Raw genomic sequence first — 20427 nt, 5'->3', positions numbered from 1 at the left:
CACACACCCCCGTTGGAGCCCCTAAAAACAGTTATTTTCTTCGGCGCGCGCCTCCATGCTGCGCTTAGTTGTCGGCGTGCGCCTTTGTTTTCCGCGGTTTTGACCTGACACCGCTGACACAGGTTGGTTAATCTATGTCTTCTATGTTAAGCGCTGGAGGATTAGGACCGCTGCGAGCGGTGGTCTGAAGATCCCTATAAACATTAGAGTTTTGTCTGCACTCATAGAAAATTTCGGGAGTGGTTAGATACAAGCAGTGGCATACCCAAAAGAGGGTGGGCACTTCATTTATGCCCCAGCCCCGCTCTCTGTGCCCTCCCCCCGATGACCCCCGACGTAACATCATCGTCTTCTTTAAAGCAGGTCAGGGGAAACACGGAAGGTAACACAGGGTCATGGATAGAGTTTGAAGGGAGGGCTAACGAGAACAGAATTATACGGGGACACTTTAGTGCAATATATGAAGGAACAAACGATCCCTCGGGGTCTGGGATTTACTAAGGAGCCAACGTGTTTCTCTTATGATAAAGATTTTGCACTTAACCCGACAGCGGGGAGCCAGCTTGGGACTCTGGGATGATGCCTCTTGTGTTAAATGCAAATGCCAGCCAGGTACGTACCTCCACTCATTTTTGGAATGCTCTAAACTTACTCTATGGAGGGGGGTGCTGGCCAAGTTGGAGGCTATCCTTCAACGGTCGGTGGAATGGGACTATGGGGTTTTACTTCTAGGGTTGCAGGAGCCACTTATTGAACAGGGTTTGTCTGTCCCCCAGCGGCGCTTCCTTTACAATGTATTCTTAGTGATTAAGAAAGCAATTCTTTCTAGTTGGATTTCTGAGGCCCCTCCCCCTACTGCGATGTGGCATGCCAAATTGCGGGACATGGCCACTTTTGAACGCCAGTGGTATGAGGGATCTTCCAACTGTGATAAAAGATATTATGTGGCTATGTGGGAAGGCTTACTGCGCTCGATCTCTGCTCCAGAGCCAGTACCCAGTGACAGCTAATTGTGAGTTTCTGGTCCAGAGGAGAAGACCCCCTTTGGGGTTCTCGGGAGCCCCCTGCTTACCGGGGTGACCTTCTCTCTATTTCTCCTTCTATTTTCCATCCGTAGGCCTATTTCTTTCTATATACTCATAGACAGCTCCTCTATCTAGGACTGGGGGGGAGGGGGAGGTTTGCTTGTGTGTGTGTGTGTGTGGGGGATTAGTGAGAAAGGGGGGTGTGCCTGTTGTCATGTGTGTGCTTGGTGAGCATGGGTTTTGAGTCGGGCTTGGGGGAATGTTTATTTGGTTATTTGGTTATTTGAGGGGGTAAGTAAAAATAGGTGGAGTTGGCACTGCCTTGTGGCGGGGACTTTCCTTGTATTTCTTGTTCATGGATCCTTCTCGAATCCCTGATGTCTCTGGTTTGGTTTGCATTTACCAGCTGTTTATGTATCCCTTGTGTTATCTGCTTGTAGATTATGGCATTGTTGCCGCCTGAATGTATGTGCTGCTTCACTGTTAATAAACATATGTTTAAAAAAAAAAAAAAGATTTTGCAGCCAAATGGAATGCAATTCTGAACAGATGTCGTCAGGATTTAATGTTATTAATGGCGGAAACTATGTCAGGAGTTGAGCAAGAGCTTAAAATGTTTTTTTTTTCAAATTTCTGATATTGAGTCCAAATTGAAAGCTGGTAACAACTTAAGAGACATAAGAGAAGCTTCGAAGGGATTTGCAGTCCAAGATACAGAGACCTTTAAAGATTCACTGTGACAGTTGAAGATTGAAAAATGCAAATGAAATGTACATGATTATCTACAGAATACCATTTATCCATGCACGTGGAAAGAAAGGAGCAAAGTCTATAACCTTGAGACAGTATTTAAAGATTCTGACTATAGTGGAGATAGCATTTCAAACAAGATCAGTAAAGGATCTGCTAAAAGTAATTTTTTTTTTTTTTTTTAATATCTTTCGAAGTGTGGACAAACTTCAGAACCCAGAAGAATTGGGTTTCACAAACAAAAAATGAGCAGTCCAGTAACCAGAGCTGGTTTCCCATATTTTTATCCTTGCTTTCTTCACTGAGCTTAAAGCGTTCAAGTATCTTACGGGCCGCATCGAGGCGGAGGAAGATATCTTCTTTTTCAAGGGTCCCACGACAACAAGAGGGCATCCGTGGAAAATCAGGGGCGGGAAACTGCGAGGTGACACCAGGAAATTCTTTTTCACTGAAAGAGTGGTTGATCGCTGGAATAGTCTTCCACTACAGGTGATTGAGGCCAGCAGCGTGCCTGATTTTAAGGCCAAATGGGATCGGCACATGGGATCTATTCACAGGGCAAAGGTAGGGGAGGGACATTAGGGTGGGCAGACTAGATGGGCCGTGGCCCTTATCTGCCGTCTATTTCTATGTTTCTATGTTACACTATGGCCCTGGTTTACTAAGCCACTGTAGAGGCTTCTACCATGGCCCAGGACACTAAATGCTACGAAGCTCATAGGAATTCTGGGCCACAGTAGAAACCTCTCTACCATGGCTTAGTAAAAGGGGGGGGGGGATATATATGTTGTTCTCCCTGGGACTTTATAAGGCTGATTGGTTAGACCTCACAAGATATTTCTTGAGTTACTCTTTTGGTGGATCAAATCAGAACCTTAAATTTGAGTTACAATTTATTCCAGCCACGGTTTATGATCCTATTATAACTAGAGTGGTCTTTCTTTTTTTTTAGTTTTATTCACAAATTAAAGCTTTGCTAATTTTCAATATTATCTCTACTTGGATTGCATATATTGATTAATCATCCTAGTTTTTGATGGATACCACTAGGATCTATGGAACCCATAATTGCCACATTTAGAGATCTGGTATTAGGGGACATAATCGAAACATTCAAGATAATGAAGGGAATAGATTTAGTAGATAAAGACAGGCTGTTCACCCTCTCCAAGGTAGAGAGAACGAGAGGCCACTCTCTAAAGTTGAAAGGGGATAGATTCCGTACGAACTAAGGAAGTTCTTCTTCACCCAGAGAGAGGTGGAACACTGGAACGCTCTCCCAGAGGCTGATATAGGGGAAAACACCCTCCAGGGATTCAAGACAAAGTTAGACAAGTTCCTGCTGAACCAGAATGTACGCAGGTAGGGCTAGACTCAGATAGGGCACTGGTCTTTGACCTAAGGGCCGCCGTGTGAGCGGACGATAGACCACTGGTCTGACCCAGCAGTGGCAATTCTGATGTTCTTATTAAAAAATATTGAGCGTATTGGACGTATACTAATAGGACAATTATGGGAATCAGTAGCATTAAGAGAATTGCTAAAGAAGAAGATGATTATGATTTTGCAAGCAGATAAGGGAGGAGGAGTCAGTGGCGTAGCGAGGGTGAGTGGCGTCCCTCCCCCACCCTCATCTCCTCTCCCCCCCCACCCCCAATCCCCCTGATGCATGCATGCTCCCTTCCCTTGTACCTCTGGTTGTTCACCGCCGTGAGCAACAATAACCTCAACATGCTCCTCGCGATCCCGTCATCTCTCCCACTGACGTCACTTCCTGTGCGTGGCACCCGGGAGGGATTACGCAGTCGGGAGGAGAACGTCATAGTTGTTGCTCGTGGCAGTGAACAATTAGAGGTAGGGGGAAGGGAAGTGGGCATGTGCTAGGGGGAGGAGTGAGAAGAGGCAGGGCGGAGAGGAGGAGGGTTGCCGACGCCCCCACAAACATGGCCCCTGGGGCAGACCCCTCCCCCCCTTACTACGCCACTGGGCGGGGTGGTGGTTCAACTTTCAGAGATTACCACCAATTGAGGCCTAATAGAAGATCTTGATCAGCGACTACAATGTAATATTAATGGGGGGATTCATTAATGTGTGCTACTGTTAAGATGGGTTATTTTTGCACAAGTCGTGCTATTTTACTACAGGGGCACAATTTGAGGTATAATAACCCGCGGCTAGATCGATAACTGGAACGCTAAGATATGAGCATATTACTCCATATCTCCGTCAACTGCATTGGCTGTCAGTTGTATTTAGAATTCAATGTTATGTCACCAATTCCTATATGGCACGATCCCTGAATTTTTAAAAGAGTTTGATGTCTGGATATCAACCATCACGATCACTGCGCTCCGAAAGTTCAGCATTTGCTGAAGACAAAGGCTAATCCTAAATATGTGGAAATGAAGGCCATGACTTTTACATGTGCCGGAGTAAAGTTGTGGTCGGACTAGCCTGGTTGGTCAAATTTGAAAATGTAGAGACAGGAACTCATTCAGGAAAATGTTAAAAAAAAACCCACAACTATTTGTAGATGCATTTCTTTGAGCAACTGATCTTATGTAAGGATTGAATCCAGGGCCGTATTTAGATGAAAAGAGGCCCTAGGCTATTCCACTTACGAGGCCCTTTCACCTCCCATTTTTAAGTTTGTAAATTACATGAGAGATAATAAAATACATCATTACTGCGATATATATCAATATGTTAAATGAAACATGTTGTTATTGGTACTAACCTTTATAAAAAATGTGACACGGATCTTGAGGCCCTAGGCTGAAGCCTAGTTAGCCTATAGGAAAATCCGGCCCTGATTGAATCTGTCTGCTTTTGTTCTGATTTGTTTTAATATTTTATGTATGTAACTTTTTGTAAACCGTTTTGGAAAAAAACAGTATAGAAATTTTAAAGATACATAAATACATAACAGTAGCATACATTGATGAATTCCCCCTTTAGCAACTTGTTACCTCTGCCATGGATCTCGTATGTTAAGCAGGTTTTCTATTCCGCCTTTACCTATCCAGTTCAAGGTCGGATTACATTACAAGAGGTTGGATCAGTTACCCAGGAAGTTACAATGGACAGATTGATGTGGGTATTCAATAGGGTTGCTAGTATAATTAAGTCATAGTTACATATACATAGTTACAAGAACAAGTAGGTCATCGTTGGCTCTTCGTTATGTCCCAGGAGTTCCATTAGACAGTTTAGAAATGAGTCTCTACAAACTACTGTTTCAGTTACTTCAGGGCTGGCTCCCTGTTTAGGTACAGAAGTGCTTTTAAACATTTTCTGAACCTGAGAAAGGGGTCACAAGATTGTAATTTAAGTGGTTGTTGGTTCCATCATTTTGCTAATTGATATTGGATGGATAAGGTAATTTGCCTGGTAGATTGTATGTTGTTGCAAGCTAGAAATTTTAAGAGGAAAGATTTCTGGTGGAATATCTGTTGAAGGCACCCTGGGGTAGGATGGCCAACTCTGTTAGGTATTTTGGGGCGTTCCCTCTCAGGATCCTAGAGGCAGTGATGCCTAATGTAAACTTGACCCTTGCACTTATGGGCAGCCATTGCAGGTGTTCCGATTTCCATAATCCATATACGAGTCTTACTGCTGCATTTTGAACTCGTTGTAGACACAATAGCAATGTTATGCAGCCAAGAACTAGTGTTACAGTGGTCTAGTCAAGATAGGATTACAGATTGCACCGCAATTTGGAAAGCCTCTGTTTCAAAGTATTTTCTGATGGATCTTAGCTTTCTCATCACAGGGAAAGATTGTTTTATTATTGATTGTACGTGGCTCTTCATGGATAGGTGGTGATCAATTTTTACTCCTAAGATTTGGGATTGTAGTTCTTATAGAAAGTCTATGTCGTCTACTGTAATCTTTGGAGTGTAGCATGGATTAGTAGAGGGGCCTAGCCAAAAGAATTTGGTTTTGTTCTTATTTAGTTTGAGGCGGTGGGTTGAGGTATGTTAATAATTAATGCAGCATATCTTAAAAATGTCAATATTGATGTACCCCCTGTCTATTATTTTACCAACAATTCATAAGAATTTAGCTTCACCTCTGGGCCACCCTATTGTTTCTAAGCAAGGATCAGCATTACGTTGGCTTCGGTTTTTAGATTATTTTTTTTGCAACCAGCTGTGAGACAAGTAACATCACATATGCAAGATACGTGTGTATATTGCGTTTACTTAAGGATGTAACAGATCTTCCTAGACCAGCTTGGTTCGTACGAAGGATGTGACATCACTATATATGCAGATACCACAACAAGAGGCATTATCTGTAATGCAGGGTACGCTTAACAACTGGGTGGGCTTTCAACATGTATCCACTGATCTTTTGATGGATTAGCCACTTTAGAATTATTAATGGTTTCTTAGCAATGGGAGCTTCTCCCCTCAGGGGCTACACTGTGGAGGAAATTCTGTAAACAATGCTCAGAATTCCTGAGTGCTAGATTAAAAAAAAAATATCGCATAAAAAATCTGTTGCAGCCGTTATAGTAGCAATTGTAAAAATGCGAGTCATTCTCCAAAAAAATGCTCATGCAAATGAGGTTGGCGGAAAGTAGCAGAGACTCGCTAGATTTGCATGCGCCCATCGCTGGGTAGAGTGATGGACACATGCGCAGAATAAACACAAAACACATCAACAGCGGGAGAGATGCCCAATGTCTCCCACTGCTAACCAAAACCTCTTTAACTCCCCCTCAGCAGCGGGGAAGATGCCCAATCTCTTCCGCCCACATTTCAGATGCCTAGGGCCGCCTAAGCTCATCTAAGACCACTTCTGGGTGAAACCATGCCCATGCCTAGCCTTGGGCGAGCTTAAGCAACCCTATGTGCCTCCCTAGGCTCGCAAAGACACCTAGAATGTAGGCAGCCTGCCTCGGGGTGTTTAAAAAAACACGTCCTCCAATTGGCTGGTTAGACAGTGGTAGGATGTCTACCGGCTCCTACAATCGGGGCTCTGTTTATAGAATTTGCCCCTAAGTATTAGAAGGGGAAAGTTACACGTTTCTATAAAAGCCATGAGATAATCTGTACAAAACAAGAGACATGCTATGAATGGAAAATGTATGGATTTTGATGTTACCAGAGCAGCTGACACCATCAGCCTCCAGCTCGTAGCCATTCCCACAGCGACAGAGGAAAGAGCCGTAGGTGTTGAGGCAGCTTTGCACACAAGGGTTCTCGGTGGCACATTCGTCGACATCTGCAAGGCAAGAGAACGCTCCTGAATTTTCTCACACAAAAAAAACCCAAAACAATGGTATCTACTGAATTTGACCTTACAAATTTTCTTGAGGATTCGCAGGATGCGACAAAACTAGATCTGCCCTCTTAGTGACTTGCCTAAACAAGAGTGACAAAAGGTTGATGATGAAAGCGTATCTTAAAAATAAGAAAGCAGTGTTTTGTGGTGCCAATGTTTTGATGTTTCCAGATGTGGCTAAGGCAACACAGCTCAGACATAAAGCCTTTTGGGTGTTGAAACCTAGGCCTGTGGCCTTAGGTGTCAGATTATTTTTGAAGTTTCCTTGTAAATGTCTTCTAAATTTTCAAAGTAAGGATTTTGTTTTTGGGGGGATGACCCAGGGGCATAGTAAGGGGGGGTGAGGGAGGCGTTCCGTCTTGGGTGCAATGTTGGGGGGGGGAACACCCATCCTCCTCTCCACCTTTTTGACTCTTCCAATTCCTCCCCTCCCTTCCTCCACACCTCTACGTTGAAGTTATTGTTTGCGACGGTCAACAACGTGCTCTTTGTGACCCCTTCAGCTCTCCCACTGATGTCACATCTGGGTGCCACGCATAGGAAGTGACATCAGAGGAAGAGCCGACGGGGTCGTGAGGAGCATGTTGTTGACCGCCGCGAGCAATAACTTCAACTAGAGGTACAGGGGTAGGGAAGGGGCGCTTGCGGCAGGCGGGATTCTATAAATGGCACCTTAATTTAGGTACCTAACATAAGATAAAAATGCTGTTTAAAACCAATTAAAAGTGGTTTAAAAAAATGTAGGTGCCTACTAATATCACGTCAACGTAGGTATTTTATGATGCATGGCTAACGCTGGAAATGGCGTCAGACAGCGTAAAGTCCTTCTGTAGGCATGATTCACATGAAAAGTTGGCCACAGAAATGCAGGCATTCAAAACCTTGGCCTACTTTTCTGGCGCCTACCTTTCCCGATGATGTAATTCTATAAACAGTGCCATCACATGATTGGCTTGTGATTGGCGACCATTTTTAAGGCGGCGGCTGCTGCCAGCACCATAAAAAGAATCCAGGCCATAGGGAACAGAGCAGAACTACTGGACTTCCAGCGTAGTCATGTGAAGGGCAATTCTATAACTGGGTACCCACATTTAGGCACTATATATTCAGTAAGCGCTGCTCAAAAAAAAAAACCAAACGGTGCTGAAAAAATATCTGCGTGGAACGCAGTTCTACAAATTGCAGTCTGAGCTGCGTGTTGTTTATAGAATAGCGCTTATAGCTGATTTCTTCGCCAAACAGTGGACTTGAGGATTTATTTATTTGGATTTCTATCTTGTTGTCCCAACAGCTCAGAACGGGTTGCAAAAGGACATTCACAGTGTAGGGAGAGGATATGACGCTTAAGACGGACTATTGAGGACAAAAGAAGTAAACAAGGAAGAGAAAATAGCAATAGAAGCATACAAGGGGACAGTGGCCTAACTCTATAGGGGCGAGAGGTTAAAGATAGTAGCTTTCAAAGGGGTCAGATGAAATAGAGAATGACACGGTGACAAAATTCATCACCGTTTCCGTCCCCGCGGATAACCGCGGGAAACCATCTTCATGTCATTCTTTAAAGAGAGAGGGAAGAATCAGAGTTTGAATGGCCACAACCACTGACCCTCAAGCTTTGCTTTGAAGAATGCTGAGACTGAGCAGCAACGTTCCAGAGCAGATATTGTGATGTCATAATGCCTCATTCCACCAGTGCCTAAGAGCCAATCACATCAGTGATGTCACAATGGCTTCATTATCCTTGGCTCCCATAAGAATCAGAGTATGAATGGCCACAATCACTGACCCGCTTTGCTTTGAAGAATGCTGGTGTAGAAGGACAGAGGATGAAATAGACACTAGAAAATGACATGGGATTATTTCCCGCGGTTATCCGCGGGGACGGGAACGGTGATGAATTTTGTCACCGTGTCATTTTCTAAGCTGAAACCTAATCATGATGTGTAAGTTGTACACAGATCCCCAGTTTTCAGTGACACTTTAATAAACACCTCAGACCTGCCCATGCTCCTTTCAGGGCCACGCTCCCTTTTGAGTTGCGCGTGGATCTGTATAGATTAGAACCTACCAAGATGCATTGCATAAATCCCAACTGCTGCCAAGTAACGCCGATAATTTAACACCTAATTATTGTTGCTAATTGACTCGTGCACCTCAGGATAGTGCGCAATTTTGCGTGTGGAAATGTTCACATCATTTATAACACTGGTTCCCAACCTTGTCCTGGAGGACCACCAGGCCAATAGGGTTTTCAGGCTAGCCCTAATGAATATGCATGAGAGAGATTTGCATATAATGGAAGTGAGAGGCATGCAATTCTGCTCCATGCATATTCATTAGGGCTAGCCTGAAAACCCGATTGGCCTGGTGGTCCTCCAGGACAGGGTTGGGAACCACTGATTTATAGAACCCAGCCATATATGTGCAACACGACTAGCTTTATAAGTATAGCTGCTTCCAGGGTGCCTAAGTGCTAAAGAATACATCAACGTAGGAATTTTTTTTAACAGTGAGAGACTACTTTGATATATTCTTTAGTCGAGGGTTCTCTGAGGCAGCTGGAAGCGAAACGTGTCGGAACCCAACGGCATAGCGAGGGAGGTTGGTGCCGTGTGCCCCCCCCATTCTTATTTGCCTCCCTCTATATCTCGTGAAATGTTTGCTGGCACGAGCAGCATTTTCCACCCACTGTTCGCGCCGGCATATGCTCCTTTCTGACATCACATCCTGGTCCCGCAATCAGAAAGTGATGTCAGAAGGGAGCCGATGCCAGCGAAGGCAGCAAGCAGAAGAAGCTGCTTGAGCCAGCGAACATTTAAAAGGAGACACAGGGGGGTGGAGAGAAGGAGAGGCACTGGCGCCCCCCCCCCGCAAAGATGGCGCCTAGAATGGTCCACACTCCCACCCCTCCTTACTAATGCCACTGCCAGTACCCGCTGCAAAGCTAAGTGCAAAATTATACCCTTTTCACTAAATAAGATTTTTTACACTAAAGCATGATTGGGCTACTGAAATATGTGCGATGATTGAGAAATAACAAAGACACACAAATGCTGGGCTTGACCCTTCTATTGGTCTCGTTCCACACCTCTGAGCACATTCAATATAATCTGGAACATACAAGGTCTGTTCAAAAAGTTCCAGGACAGTTTGAATTGCGTGCCAATGGGAAGTTCTTTTGAGACACACTAGTCAGTGTTGAGTAGCTTGAAACCTCACGAGTAACCTCCTTTTTCCTGTTTGTTGACAGACTACAAACCTTCAAAAAAGAAATAAAAACCCTTCTATTCATACAACACATAAAACCGAACTAACACAATCAGAAATGGCCCAAGCATCACCTGCATCTACTACATATGAACTTCCAATACCATGACAACTCAGATGTAATCCTTAACAACTCAAGAAATGTACAAACTACTCCCTAAATACTTCTAATCTCCGGACAATTACATTACATTACATTAGTGACTTATATTCCGCCTTTACCTTGCAGTTCTAAGCGGATTACAGTGTAAGACAGCTGGACATATCCAGGAAGTTACAATTCAGGGGAAGTATACAGATCAGGCATAGAATAGAGGGGGATAGCTGGGGTTTTCTAGGAAGTTATAATTGGATGAAGCTTACATAATAGATGCCGGAATTTACAAATTTAGGAGAAGGTTTAGGTTTGGTTGCGAGGTTGTATATTTTTTTTTGAAAAGTAAGGTTTTGATTTCCTTTCGGAATGATTTAAAGTCGATAGTTGTTGACAGCAAATTGGAGATAAAGGGGTCCAGTTTCGCTGCATGCGTTGCTAGGAGGCCATCATACATCTTCTTTCGCTGAGTTCCCTTGAGTGGGGGATAGGCGAATAGGTTCTTAGTTCTATTTGCCTATCCCCCACTCAAGGGAAAGAAGATGTATGACGGCCTCCTAGCAACGCATGCAGCGAAACTGGACCCTATTTGTAATACGCCTTGAACCGCAAGTTAATGGCAGAATAGAAATCCCTAATGTAATGTGTTTTAGTCTCCAAGCTATGGCAGTTTTTGTGAAATTGTGTTTTCGTGACTGGCTATTTTTCATCATGTGCGACCTCATTAAGCAGCACTACAGAGTGACGTTCTGTTTTAAACTGGGTAAGACCGCTACAGAAATTTATGAAATGTTGAAAGTGGCTTATGGGGAACATGTCACGAGTCGTTCAAGGTGTTTTGATTGGTATTCACGCTTCAAAAGTGGTTGTGAATTAGTGGAAGACAGTTCGCAAACTGGAAGACCATCAATGTCAACTGATCATGATCATGTTGATCAAGTGTGCGCTAATTGGCAATTAACTGTTAGAGTATTGGCAGAGGAATGCAACATCTCCATTGGTTCATGCCACAACATTCTAACAGAGAAGTTGGGGATGTCTTGCGTTGTGGCAAATTTTGTTTCATGGTTGATGACTGACAACCAGAAGAACTACCACATCATGATCTGCTAGAATCTTCTTCAGCAAGCAAATGAAGACAAAACATTTCTTGATAACGTGATGAGACATGGGTCTATGGTTATGACATGGAAATCAAAGCTCAATCATCTCAATGGAGAACCAAAACATCGGCAAGACTGAAAAAAGCTTGACAAGTTCGGTCAAACATCAAAGTGATGTTAACAGTTGGTTTTTTTTTTTTACAGTTGTGGTGTTGTTTACTATGAATTTCTACCACAAGGATAAACTGTCAACAAAAATTACTATCTGAAAGTGTTGAAATGACTCCATGAGAGAATCAGGAGGAAGCAGCCCGAACTTTGGAAGGAGCATTCATGCTTCCTGCATCAAGGTAACGTGCCCGCTCATGCCGGCATCAAAATTTGTAAATTTTGCACAAAACAATGCGATGACAGTTCTTCCTCAGCCACCTTACTCTCTTGACTTGGCCCCTGCTGACTTCTTGTTGTTTCCTAAACTTAAATCCATGCTGAAAGGAAAGTGATTCGACACCATTGAAGGCATAAAGCAAAATTCGACGCAACAACTTTTGACAATTCCTGAAGATGCGTTTAAGGACTGTTTCCAGAAGTGGAAATGACGTTGGGAAAAAAGTATACGTAGGGAAGGGGAGTACCTTGAAGGGGACCCAATGGAATAAGTTGCAAGATTGTTTAATAAATTGGTATAAAATCAGTCCTGGAACTTTTGGAACAGATTTTGGAGATTTTTTTTTTTTCGCTGTGAGTTTGTGCTCGACTTTAGGATTGTGCACTTTCTGTCAGCACATTTTGAGTTTAGTTTTCGCAGTTCTTTTTGGGTAGCCTCACAATATACCACAGCATTAGTACAAATACATACTGCATGGGCAGTGTAGAATTAAAAAAATATATATATGAATAAAAAAAGAAGAGTGAGCTATAAAGGACAGGAAGTGTAGGTACGAAGGAGTAGAGCAACATAGCCAGTAGAGAGTGAAGGGAAGAAAAGAGTGACTAGTCATCACTGGATGCTACTGTTCCCTCTAAGCTGAGCGGGAGTCCTCCACCTACAATCTGGCCAGTGGGTGGTGCTGTTTCATGATCACATTTTCAATAGTGAGAGACAGACAAGCTCTGTAGGACTCCTGGGAACCTTCCTCTCCCTAGCAATTGAAATTACAATACTGAAGCAACACCCCCCATGCCCCCTACTGGCAGTTGGAGGACACCCACTCAGGTTAGAGGGAACAGTGCTGTAAAACGTTGGTATTTGATAGGCGTTTAATCAATCAAATTTTTAAATAAACTTGGTATGCTGAGATATGTACCACTCAGCCATAACTAGGACTGCAGTGACAGTGGGGATAATCCGGAATGCCAAACGAGTGCTCCGGAATGGACCAGCTGAGTTTCTCTGCTCACATGTTGCAGTTTCACTAAGCTAGGTCCATGGCAGCTGAGGACTGTGCTGTGGAATCATTCTTATGTTGATACCTTCCCACTCATTCCTGCCCGATGCCACTGCTGAATCAGGATAGCTGCCAGAAGTCCCAGAAACCATTTTGATACTGGCACCCAGCATATACAAGAGCAGGGGGGGGGGGGAGGAGAAGCGACAGCGCAACCCATTTTCTGCAGGTTGGGAGTGGAGCCTCCGCAGTGCACTTTTTCTGCCGGGAGAGGGGAAGGCAGGTAAGGAGGGCAAGTCATTTCAATTTTAGCTTTAGCTCCTGTTGAAACGGAGTCCTGGATTTCAGCCAAAACAAAAACCACTGGTTTTGGGTTGACCCCTGAGGTATACCTGCACTAGTTGCAAATAATCTTAATCCATGATGCAGAACTTTTCTGTGTAGCAACTACAGGGGATAATGTGAGCATACTGCACCACCCTTTGCACTTATCACGCTTGCTCTACACTCTCGAGGAACGTAGGGAGAGGGGAGACATGATCGAAACATTTAAGTACCTCACGGGACGTGTCGAAGTGGAAGATGATATTTTCTTTCTCAAGGGACCCTCGGCCACAAGAGGGCACCCGCTCAAACTCAGGGGCGGAAAATTTCATGGCGACACCAGAAAGTATTTCTTCACAGAGAGAGTGGTTGATCATTGGAACAAGCTTCCAGTGGAGGTGATCGAGGCAGACAGCGTGCCAGACTTTAAGAATAAATGAGATATCCATGTGGGATCCCTACGAGGGTCAAGATAAGGAAATTGGGTCATTAGGGCATAGACAGGGGGTGGGTAAGCAGAGTGGGCAGACTTGATGGGCTGTAGCCCTTTTCTGCCGTCATCTTCTATGTTTCTATGCTCTTCAATACACTAACATTCTCTGTTGTGTGTGGAAATGATTCAGCATGCCCCCTGGCCCTTCAAGCTTTGCCACAAGGCCCTGCCAACACGTCTCTTGTCTTTATCAGGAGACACCCTTTCTTCTGGTAAGTTCCTTGCCCATCCAGTCCATGGACTCTCTCGTCAGACTGCCCGTGTAGGCGCCGACAAATTTTCTTTTCACAATGCGGATGGATGCCTGACCAGCTGGACTTGGAATCCGCTCAGTTCAATGAGGCCACGACATGGTCTTTTAATGCCAGTGTCTTTTTGTCACTGAGCCTCGGTGCAATCAACATGCCAAACCGTAAATCTATGTTTTCAGCGCAGGGTCCGGCGTTGTGGAACGCTTTGCTGTTAACATTTTCGCCAATCGAATATTTTGTTGCAGTTTAGAAGGGGGGGGGGTGAAAACTGTGCTGTTTGAGCGCTTTTTGGATGCTAGTTATGCAGCAGTGTGATCCAGAGCAGGTTTTTTTTTTTTTTTTGCTGTTTTTTGATTCGTATTTACTTGTTGGTTTTGTGTTTGTCCGCTTTTAATTTTGTTCTCCGCCTAGATTTGCAGATAGGCGGGTTAGAAATATTTTTAAATAAATAAATAAAGCTGGAAGACCCTGTGGCTTTACAGTCATTTCCTGACCCAAATAGTCTTTGCAAACATTCAGTCATTAGTAACCGATTCCGTTGAAAACCCTATGCAAAATATATTTTAGTGCCTAACAGGAAACTGGTACGTTAGTCTCAGTTTCCAACTCTGTGGGCGTCTTTGCCAGCAAAATGAATTTAGTGCAAAAAATAAACATGTTATTTAATATTAATACCATAACAGTGGCATAATTAGCTTGTTCTTTTTTTTAACAGAGAAACAGAATTAAACTTTGCTGCCCACCCAACACATAAAGAGAAAAAAAAGATCAGTAGAGAGATATGATCTGTATCTAGTTACCTACAGCAAGATCTTGTGGCTGATTAAAATATTCACTATTCTGTTCCTTTGTGGATTTTGGATTTGCCAATTTAATTGCTCACGTTTTCACAGGTGATTGTAAACAGTAGTTACTTCCCATTTTGATTGACTGATCGATAGATACACACATATGATTATATTTCCTTGCTCTTATGAACTGAAAGGCATGCATACTTCCAGGGCAAGATTAATTCGTTGAGAGCCCCTAGGCACACAAGTACACTGGGCCCCCTGCCCCGCCCCACCCCACCATGCGCCCAGGCGGAAACAGGAAGCTGCCTCAGAGGGAAGCTTTGGGCAAGCAGCACCGCTTGCACAATTACAGTTCCCATTGCCTTTCTTACCCGCGTTGCTTGCTTGTCTTACTTTCCGTCGATAGGGGGGGGCGCGTTGCCGATCGGGTTGGAGGGGGCCCATCGCCGTTTGGAAAAAACAATGTTGATGCCCTCCTTCATCGGACTCCCCTGACCATTTCGGGCCCTAGGCACGGCACGTAGCCTATTGGTTAATCCTGCACTGCATACTTCAGAGCCAACACAAGAAGGGATTTGGGGTAAAAATAGTGTGGGGGGGATGGTCCTTTTGGAGACTAAGGAAGATGATAATGCAGAAACCAGGACAGGTCCCCGCCCCCAAAGATGGGCCTCTAGCATCCTTTAAAAAAATATAGAAGATCTTTTTAGAATAATCTTCTATTTGCAAATGTACTGGGATCTACCGAGCGTCAGTTCCATCTATAAGGACAGGAGGTGTTTAAATACAAGGTATTATTCAAATCTCACCGGCCAATATTCAGAACGATTTAAGTGGCTGGAAGTGGCCACCAACCGATTAAATCACTTGTTCGGGGTTATTGGGTCATTTTCAGTGTGTCTGGGAGGGAATGCATGGATGGGAGAACATCGCAGGGGAGGAGACATAGGCATCCTGGGACTGTCTGCCAAGTCTCTTCCCTGAAGAAGCCCTTTCTGGAAACGTCAATTGCTCCTCCTAAACTTACTTGCTCCACTTCATCACTGACGCTGAAACCGTGGATTGAAGACAAAGTTTTATTTTATTTTTCTTTCCAGCTTATGATTTATCTTTAATCTTATCTATTGTTTTGCCTTTTGTCTTTGTTTTGTTCTATTTCTATCATTTAAATTTCTCCAGAATTCTACTGTTCAACAGCTCCCCCTTCTGCTTCTATTCCTTTCTCTCCTCTCTTCTACCTTCCAAAGTATTTAGATCAATGCTGTCTTGTTAAAATGTTTATTTTATTTTTATTTTTCCTCTAACTCTACTTTTCACTTCTCTATTACCCTCCAGGTACTTTAGTTAGATTGTGAGCCTTCGGGACAGTAAGGGAATTTTTCAAGTACCTTTCTTATTTCTAATCTTAATGTATATTTTCTGTAAACCGCTTAGAACCTAACGGATGTAGCGGTATATAAGAAATAAATTACATTACATTACATTACATTTTCAGTGCCACTTAATCGGTTATCTTCACTGAAAATGGCCAGTTAGCACCAAATTCATAAGTGGCTAACTTGTGGACATCCTAGGAGTGGAATCCGATATTCGTTTCCTCACTGCGTAAGTAAACCGCTTAAATCAGGCTGCATAAATAGCAGTCCTTTCTTTAACCGGTTTGGCTTATGCAGTTAAGGGCTAAATATTGCCTTAGCTGGCTATGTGTTGTTAGCCAGCTCAAAAAAAATCCCAGATATTCAATGCTGAAGTCAGTGGCATAGCGAGGGAGATTAGAGCCTGAAGCGATGGCATCCAACATTGCTGCACCGTGCGTCCCCGTCCCCCCGCTCCCCGCGTACCTTTTGAAATGTTTGCCAGCACAAGCAGCGTCTTACACCAGCTGTTTGCGCTGGCCTTGGCTCCTTTCAGACATCACGTCTTGGTCCCGCAACCAGGAAGTGACATCAGAAAGGAGCCAAAGCTGCTGCGAGCAGCGAGTGGAAGATACAGCTCGCAAACTTTTAAAGAGGTACATGGGGGGGTGGGGGCAGAGATGAGGAAAGGCACCTGGGGTAGTCTGCACCCCCCCCTCCTTACTACGCCACCAGCTGAAGTCCGTTCAGGTCCCGGCATTGAATATCTGGGAACAGCAGCAGCAAAACATTCAATGCTGCCAGCTGAGTAGCAGGGGATGTGGCACAGTGGTTAAAGCTACAGCCTCAGCACCCTGAGGTTGTGGGTTCAAATCCATGCTGCTCCTTGTGACCCTGGGCAAGTCACTTAATCCCCCCATTGCCCCAGGTACATTAGATAGATTATGGGACAGACAAGAAAAATGTTTGATTACCTGAATAAATTCATGTAAACCGTTCTGAGCTCCCCTGGGAGAACAGTATTGAAAATTGAATGAATAAATAGTGTGAAAAGTTTCAGCCTCTGATAACCAGAGCTGGTATTGTGACATCATAATGCCTCATTCCACCAATAAGAGCCAACCTCATCAGTGATGTCACAATGGCTTGATTATTCCTTACTTGGCTCACTTTTACTACATTTTGATTTCTAGAGTGGTGCAGTGGTTAAAGCTACAGCCTCAGCACCCTGAGGTTGTGGGTTCAAACTCACACTGCTCCTTGTGACCCTGGGCAAGTCACTTAATCCCACCATTGCCCCAGGTACATTAGATAGATTGTGGGACAGACAAGGAAAATGCTTGAGTACCTGAATAAATTCATGTAAACCGTTCTGAGCTCCCCTGGGAGAACGGTATAGAAAATTGAATAAATAAATAAACCCTTCCGAGGAATGTAATCTTTGAAGGCAGTGGCTTAGTGAGGATGAGAGGTACCTGGAGCGGTGAGGCCCCTCCCCTGCCCTCTTTTCTGCCCCCCCCCCACTGTGCACATGCACCCCTTCCCCATCCTGTACCTCTTGACTTCTCCAGCGCAAGCAGCATCACTAATCTGCAGCCCGCTTAGGAGTCGGTTCTCCCTCCGACATCACTTCCTAGGCGCAGGACTCAGACGTGACATCAGAAGGATAGCCAATGCTGGTACGAGCAGTAGGTTGGCATTGCTGCTTGCTCTGGCGATGAGATAGAGGTATGGTGTGGGGGGAGGAAGTGAAGGTACGTGTGCAGCGGGAGGAGGTGTGGGAAAGATCGGGGAGAAGGGGAGGAGAGGAAGAGGGGTGCCAGTACCCTCACCAAGATGGCACACAGGGTGCACTGCCCCCCATCCCCTTACTAAAGCACTGTTTAAAGGGACTGCAGATATATAAAGAGAAAACCCTGCAGAAAGGTTTGGACAAGTTCCTGGAGAAAAAGTCTATAGTCTGTTATTGAGAAAGACACAGGGGAAGCCACTACTTGCCCTGGATCGGTAGCATGGAATGTTGTACTCTTTGGGGTTCCGGAATCTTTTGTTACTCTTTGGGATTCAAGAATCTTACTATTCTTTAGGATTCTGAATGGAATGTTGCTACTTCTTGGGTTTTGGCCAGGTACTAGGGACCTGGATAGTCCACTGTGAGAACGGGCTACTGGGCTTGATGGCTATTCTTTTGTTTTTATCGGTGCTGAGAGCAGGACAGAAAGAAGTCGAGAGCAGGAGGGTTTGCAAGAGAGAAAAAACATGAGCGCACAAATTTTAAAAAGCCCAAACAGAATTAACCCAGAACGGTCGATGACAGACATCTCTTATCCACTGATTAATTTATTCAGGGAGGGGCAAAGGAAGTCTAATATTTGTTTATTATTTTTAAAAGATGTACCTTACCGTTCTCGTATTCACAAGACATTCGATAAGGGTCTTATTGTCTGTCTACAAACCTTGGCACGACCTCCCGTCCTCATTGAGGATGAAGCCTGGATTACATGTGCAGGAGTACGAGCCAGGGACGTTGGCACACAGCTGCTGACAGTAGCCATAACGGCATTCATCTATGTCTGGTGAGAAAAGGCAAATGCATACGATGTTAACAGGAGAGGGAATTAGTGGCAGGTAATCTCAAGGTGAAATATCTGCCTAAGACAACACAGGAAAGAGCATGCTAGGTTAGTATTTCAAATTACCCAACTCCAAGTTCATTCCTTTCCTTTCAGCACCCCCCCCTCCCCCCCCGGGGACTGCAAAAATTATTGGGTAACTTTAGGAGCCAGACTGAACCAGCCATAACAGCATAATAGAGAGATTAAAAGTCATTATTTCTGCTTTAATTTCAATGCTTGGCACATATTGCAACTCACTTTACACCTGGGACTCCAAAATGGCTTAACTGATGTCTTTAGCTATCCAGAAAGCTGCCGATACTGCAGAGTGCAAAGAAAGTTTAAACGCTTCAGCTCCACCTTAAAGTCTCTGCACTGGCTCCCCACACTTTTAGAGCCAAATTCGAAATTCTGACGGTGGCCTTGAAAAGCAACCAGGTGACACACTGACCTATCTCAGCCGATGCCTAAAGCGGAGGATCTCAACCCATACCCGGCCAATTAGTGTGTGAGGATATCCACAATGAATATGCGTGAAATTGATTTGCATGCACTGCCTACTTGGTATACAGAGAGACCCAACACATAGTCATTGTGGATATCCCCCCAAAAAATCCTCCAACCCACCTGCTAAGCACCAATATCTGTCTTATCATTCACTCTGTAATTCCCCCACCTGAGCAGTTTGTGTTGATGTTCTTTTTTTTTAATAATTCTTTATTCATTTTGACATAAACAACAAGTGTACAATGGAATAACAAACAATTTGAAATAGCATCACTTGATATTCTATAATAATATATATCAAGAAAGTTAAAACCCCTACCCCACACCCGACTTCATCAATAACCGAAATACACCCTATGAATGTAATATCTTATTTTTTGATCACATATACAATTAGTAAATCAGCCATATACCCATCCCCCACCCAAAACCACCAGTAAATCATAATTGGGAAAAATGTAAATTATTCATTATAATACTTTAAAAATGGCCCCCACACATCCTTAAATTTATTATAACAACCTTTTTGAACTGCTAGCGCTCTTTCCAATTTATAAACTTGACATACTGAGTTCCACCAGAAACAATACTTCAATCTTTTATAGTCCTTCCAATTCTATGTTATTTGTTGGATGGCAACTCCTGTCAAAATCATTAATAGCTTATTGTTATTAAAAGATATTTGACCTTTATATCTCATAGACACACCAAACAAAATTGTATCATAAGACAACCCAAACTGCAGACTGTGTACAAGATGCAGGCAAAAATTTATTGTACCAGAATTAAAATGGAAATAAGTAAAATAAAACCCTTTTACCAATCAAGGGAACCGACACGGTCCGTGTTTCGGACAAACCTTCGTCAGGGGTCCATGGTGAAAAAGGTTGGGACATACCATAAAAAAATGAAGATAAGTAACAAAGTGCCTGTATATTGTGTTCGCCGAGGATCGCTGCAAAAAGTCTTATCATTCCTTCTGTAATTCCCCCACCTGAGCAGTATGTGTTGATGTTCTCATATAGCTGTGGGGGGAGACAGGATTGAAGTCTACAAAATCCTGAGCGTTGTAGAACAGGTACAAGCGAACTGATTTTTCCTCTGTCAAAATTTACAAAGACTAGGGCACACTCAACAAAGTTACAGGGAAATACTTTTAAAACCAATAG

At 43.8% G+C, this 20427-nt stretch overlaps 1 protein-coding gene across 1 annotated transcript in view; it reads right to left on the bottom strand.

Annotated features, from left to right (window-relative positions):
• Positions 1-20427, bottom strand: part of FBLN5 (fibulin 5) — a 115006-nt gene that overhangs the window by 14371 nt on the left and 80208 nt on the right. The window contains exons 6-7 of the mRNA XM_033952519.1: positions 18593-18709; positions 6888-7007 (exon numbers count right to left, since the gene is read on the bottom strand). Of these exons, the coding sequence (XP_033808410.1) occupies positions 6888-7007; positions 18593-18709 (237 nt within the window). The remainder of the gene's footprint in view (positions 1-6887; positions 7008-18592; positions 18710-20427) is intronic.

The sequence above is a fragment of the Geotrypetes seraphini genome, chromosome 7 (genome assembly GCF_902459505.1).
Source record: "Geotrypetes seraphini chromosome 7, aGeoSer1.1, whole genome shotgun sequence".
Classification (NCBI taxonomy): domain Eukaryota; kingdom Metazoa; phylum Chordata; class Amphibia; order Gymnophiona; family Dermophiidae; genus Geotrypetes; species Geotrypetes seraphini.
This window is presented reverse-complemented; position numbering and strand designations above follow the sequence as displayed.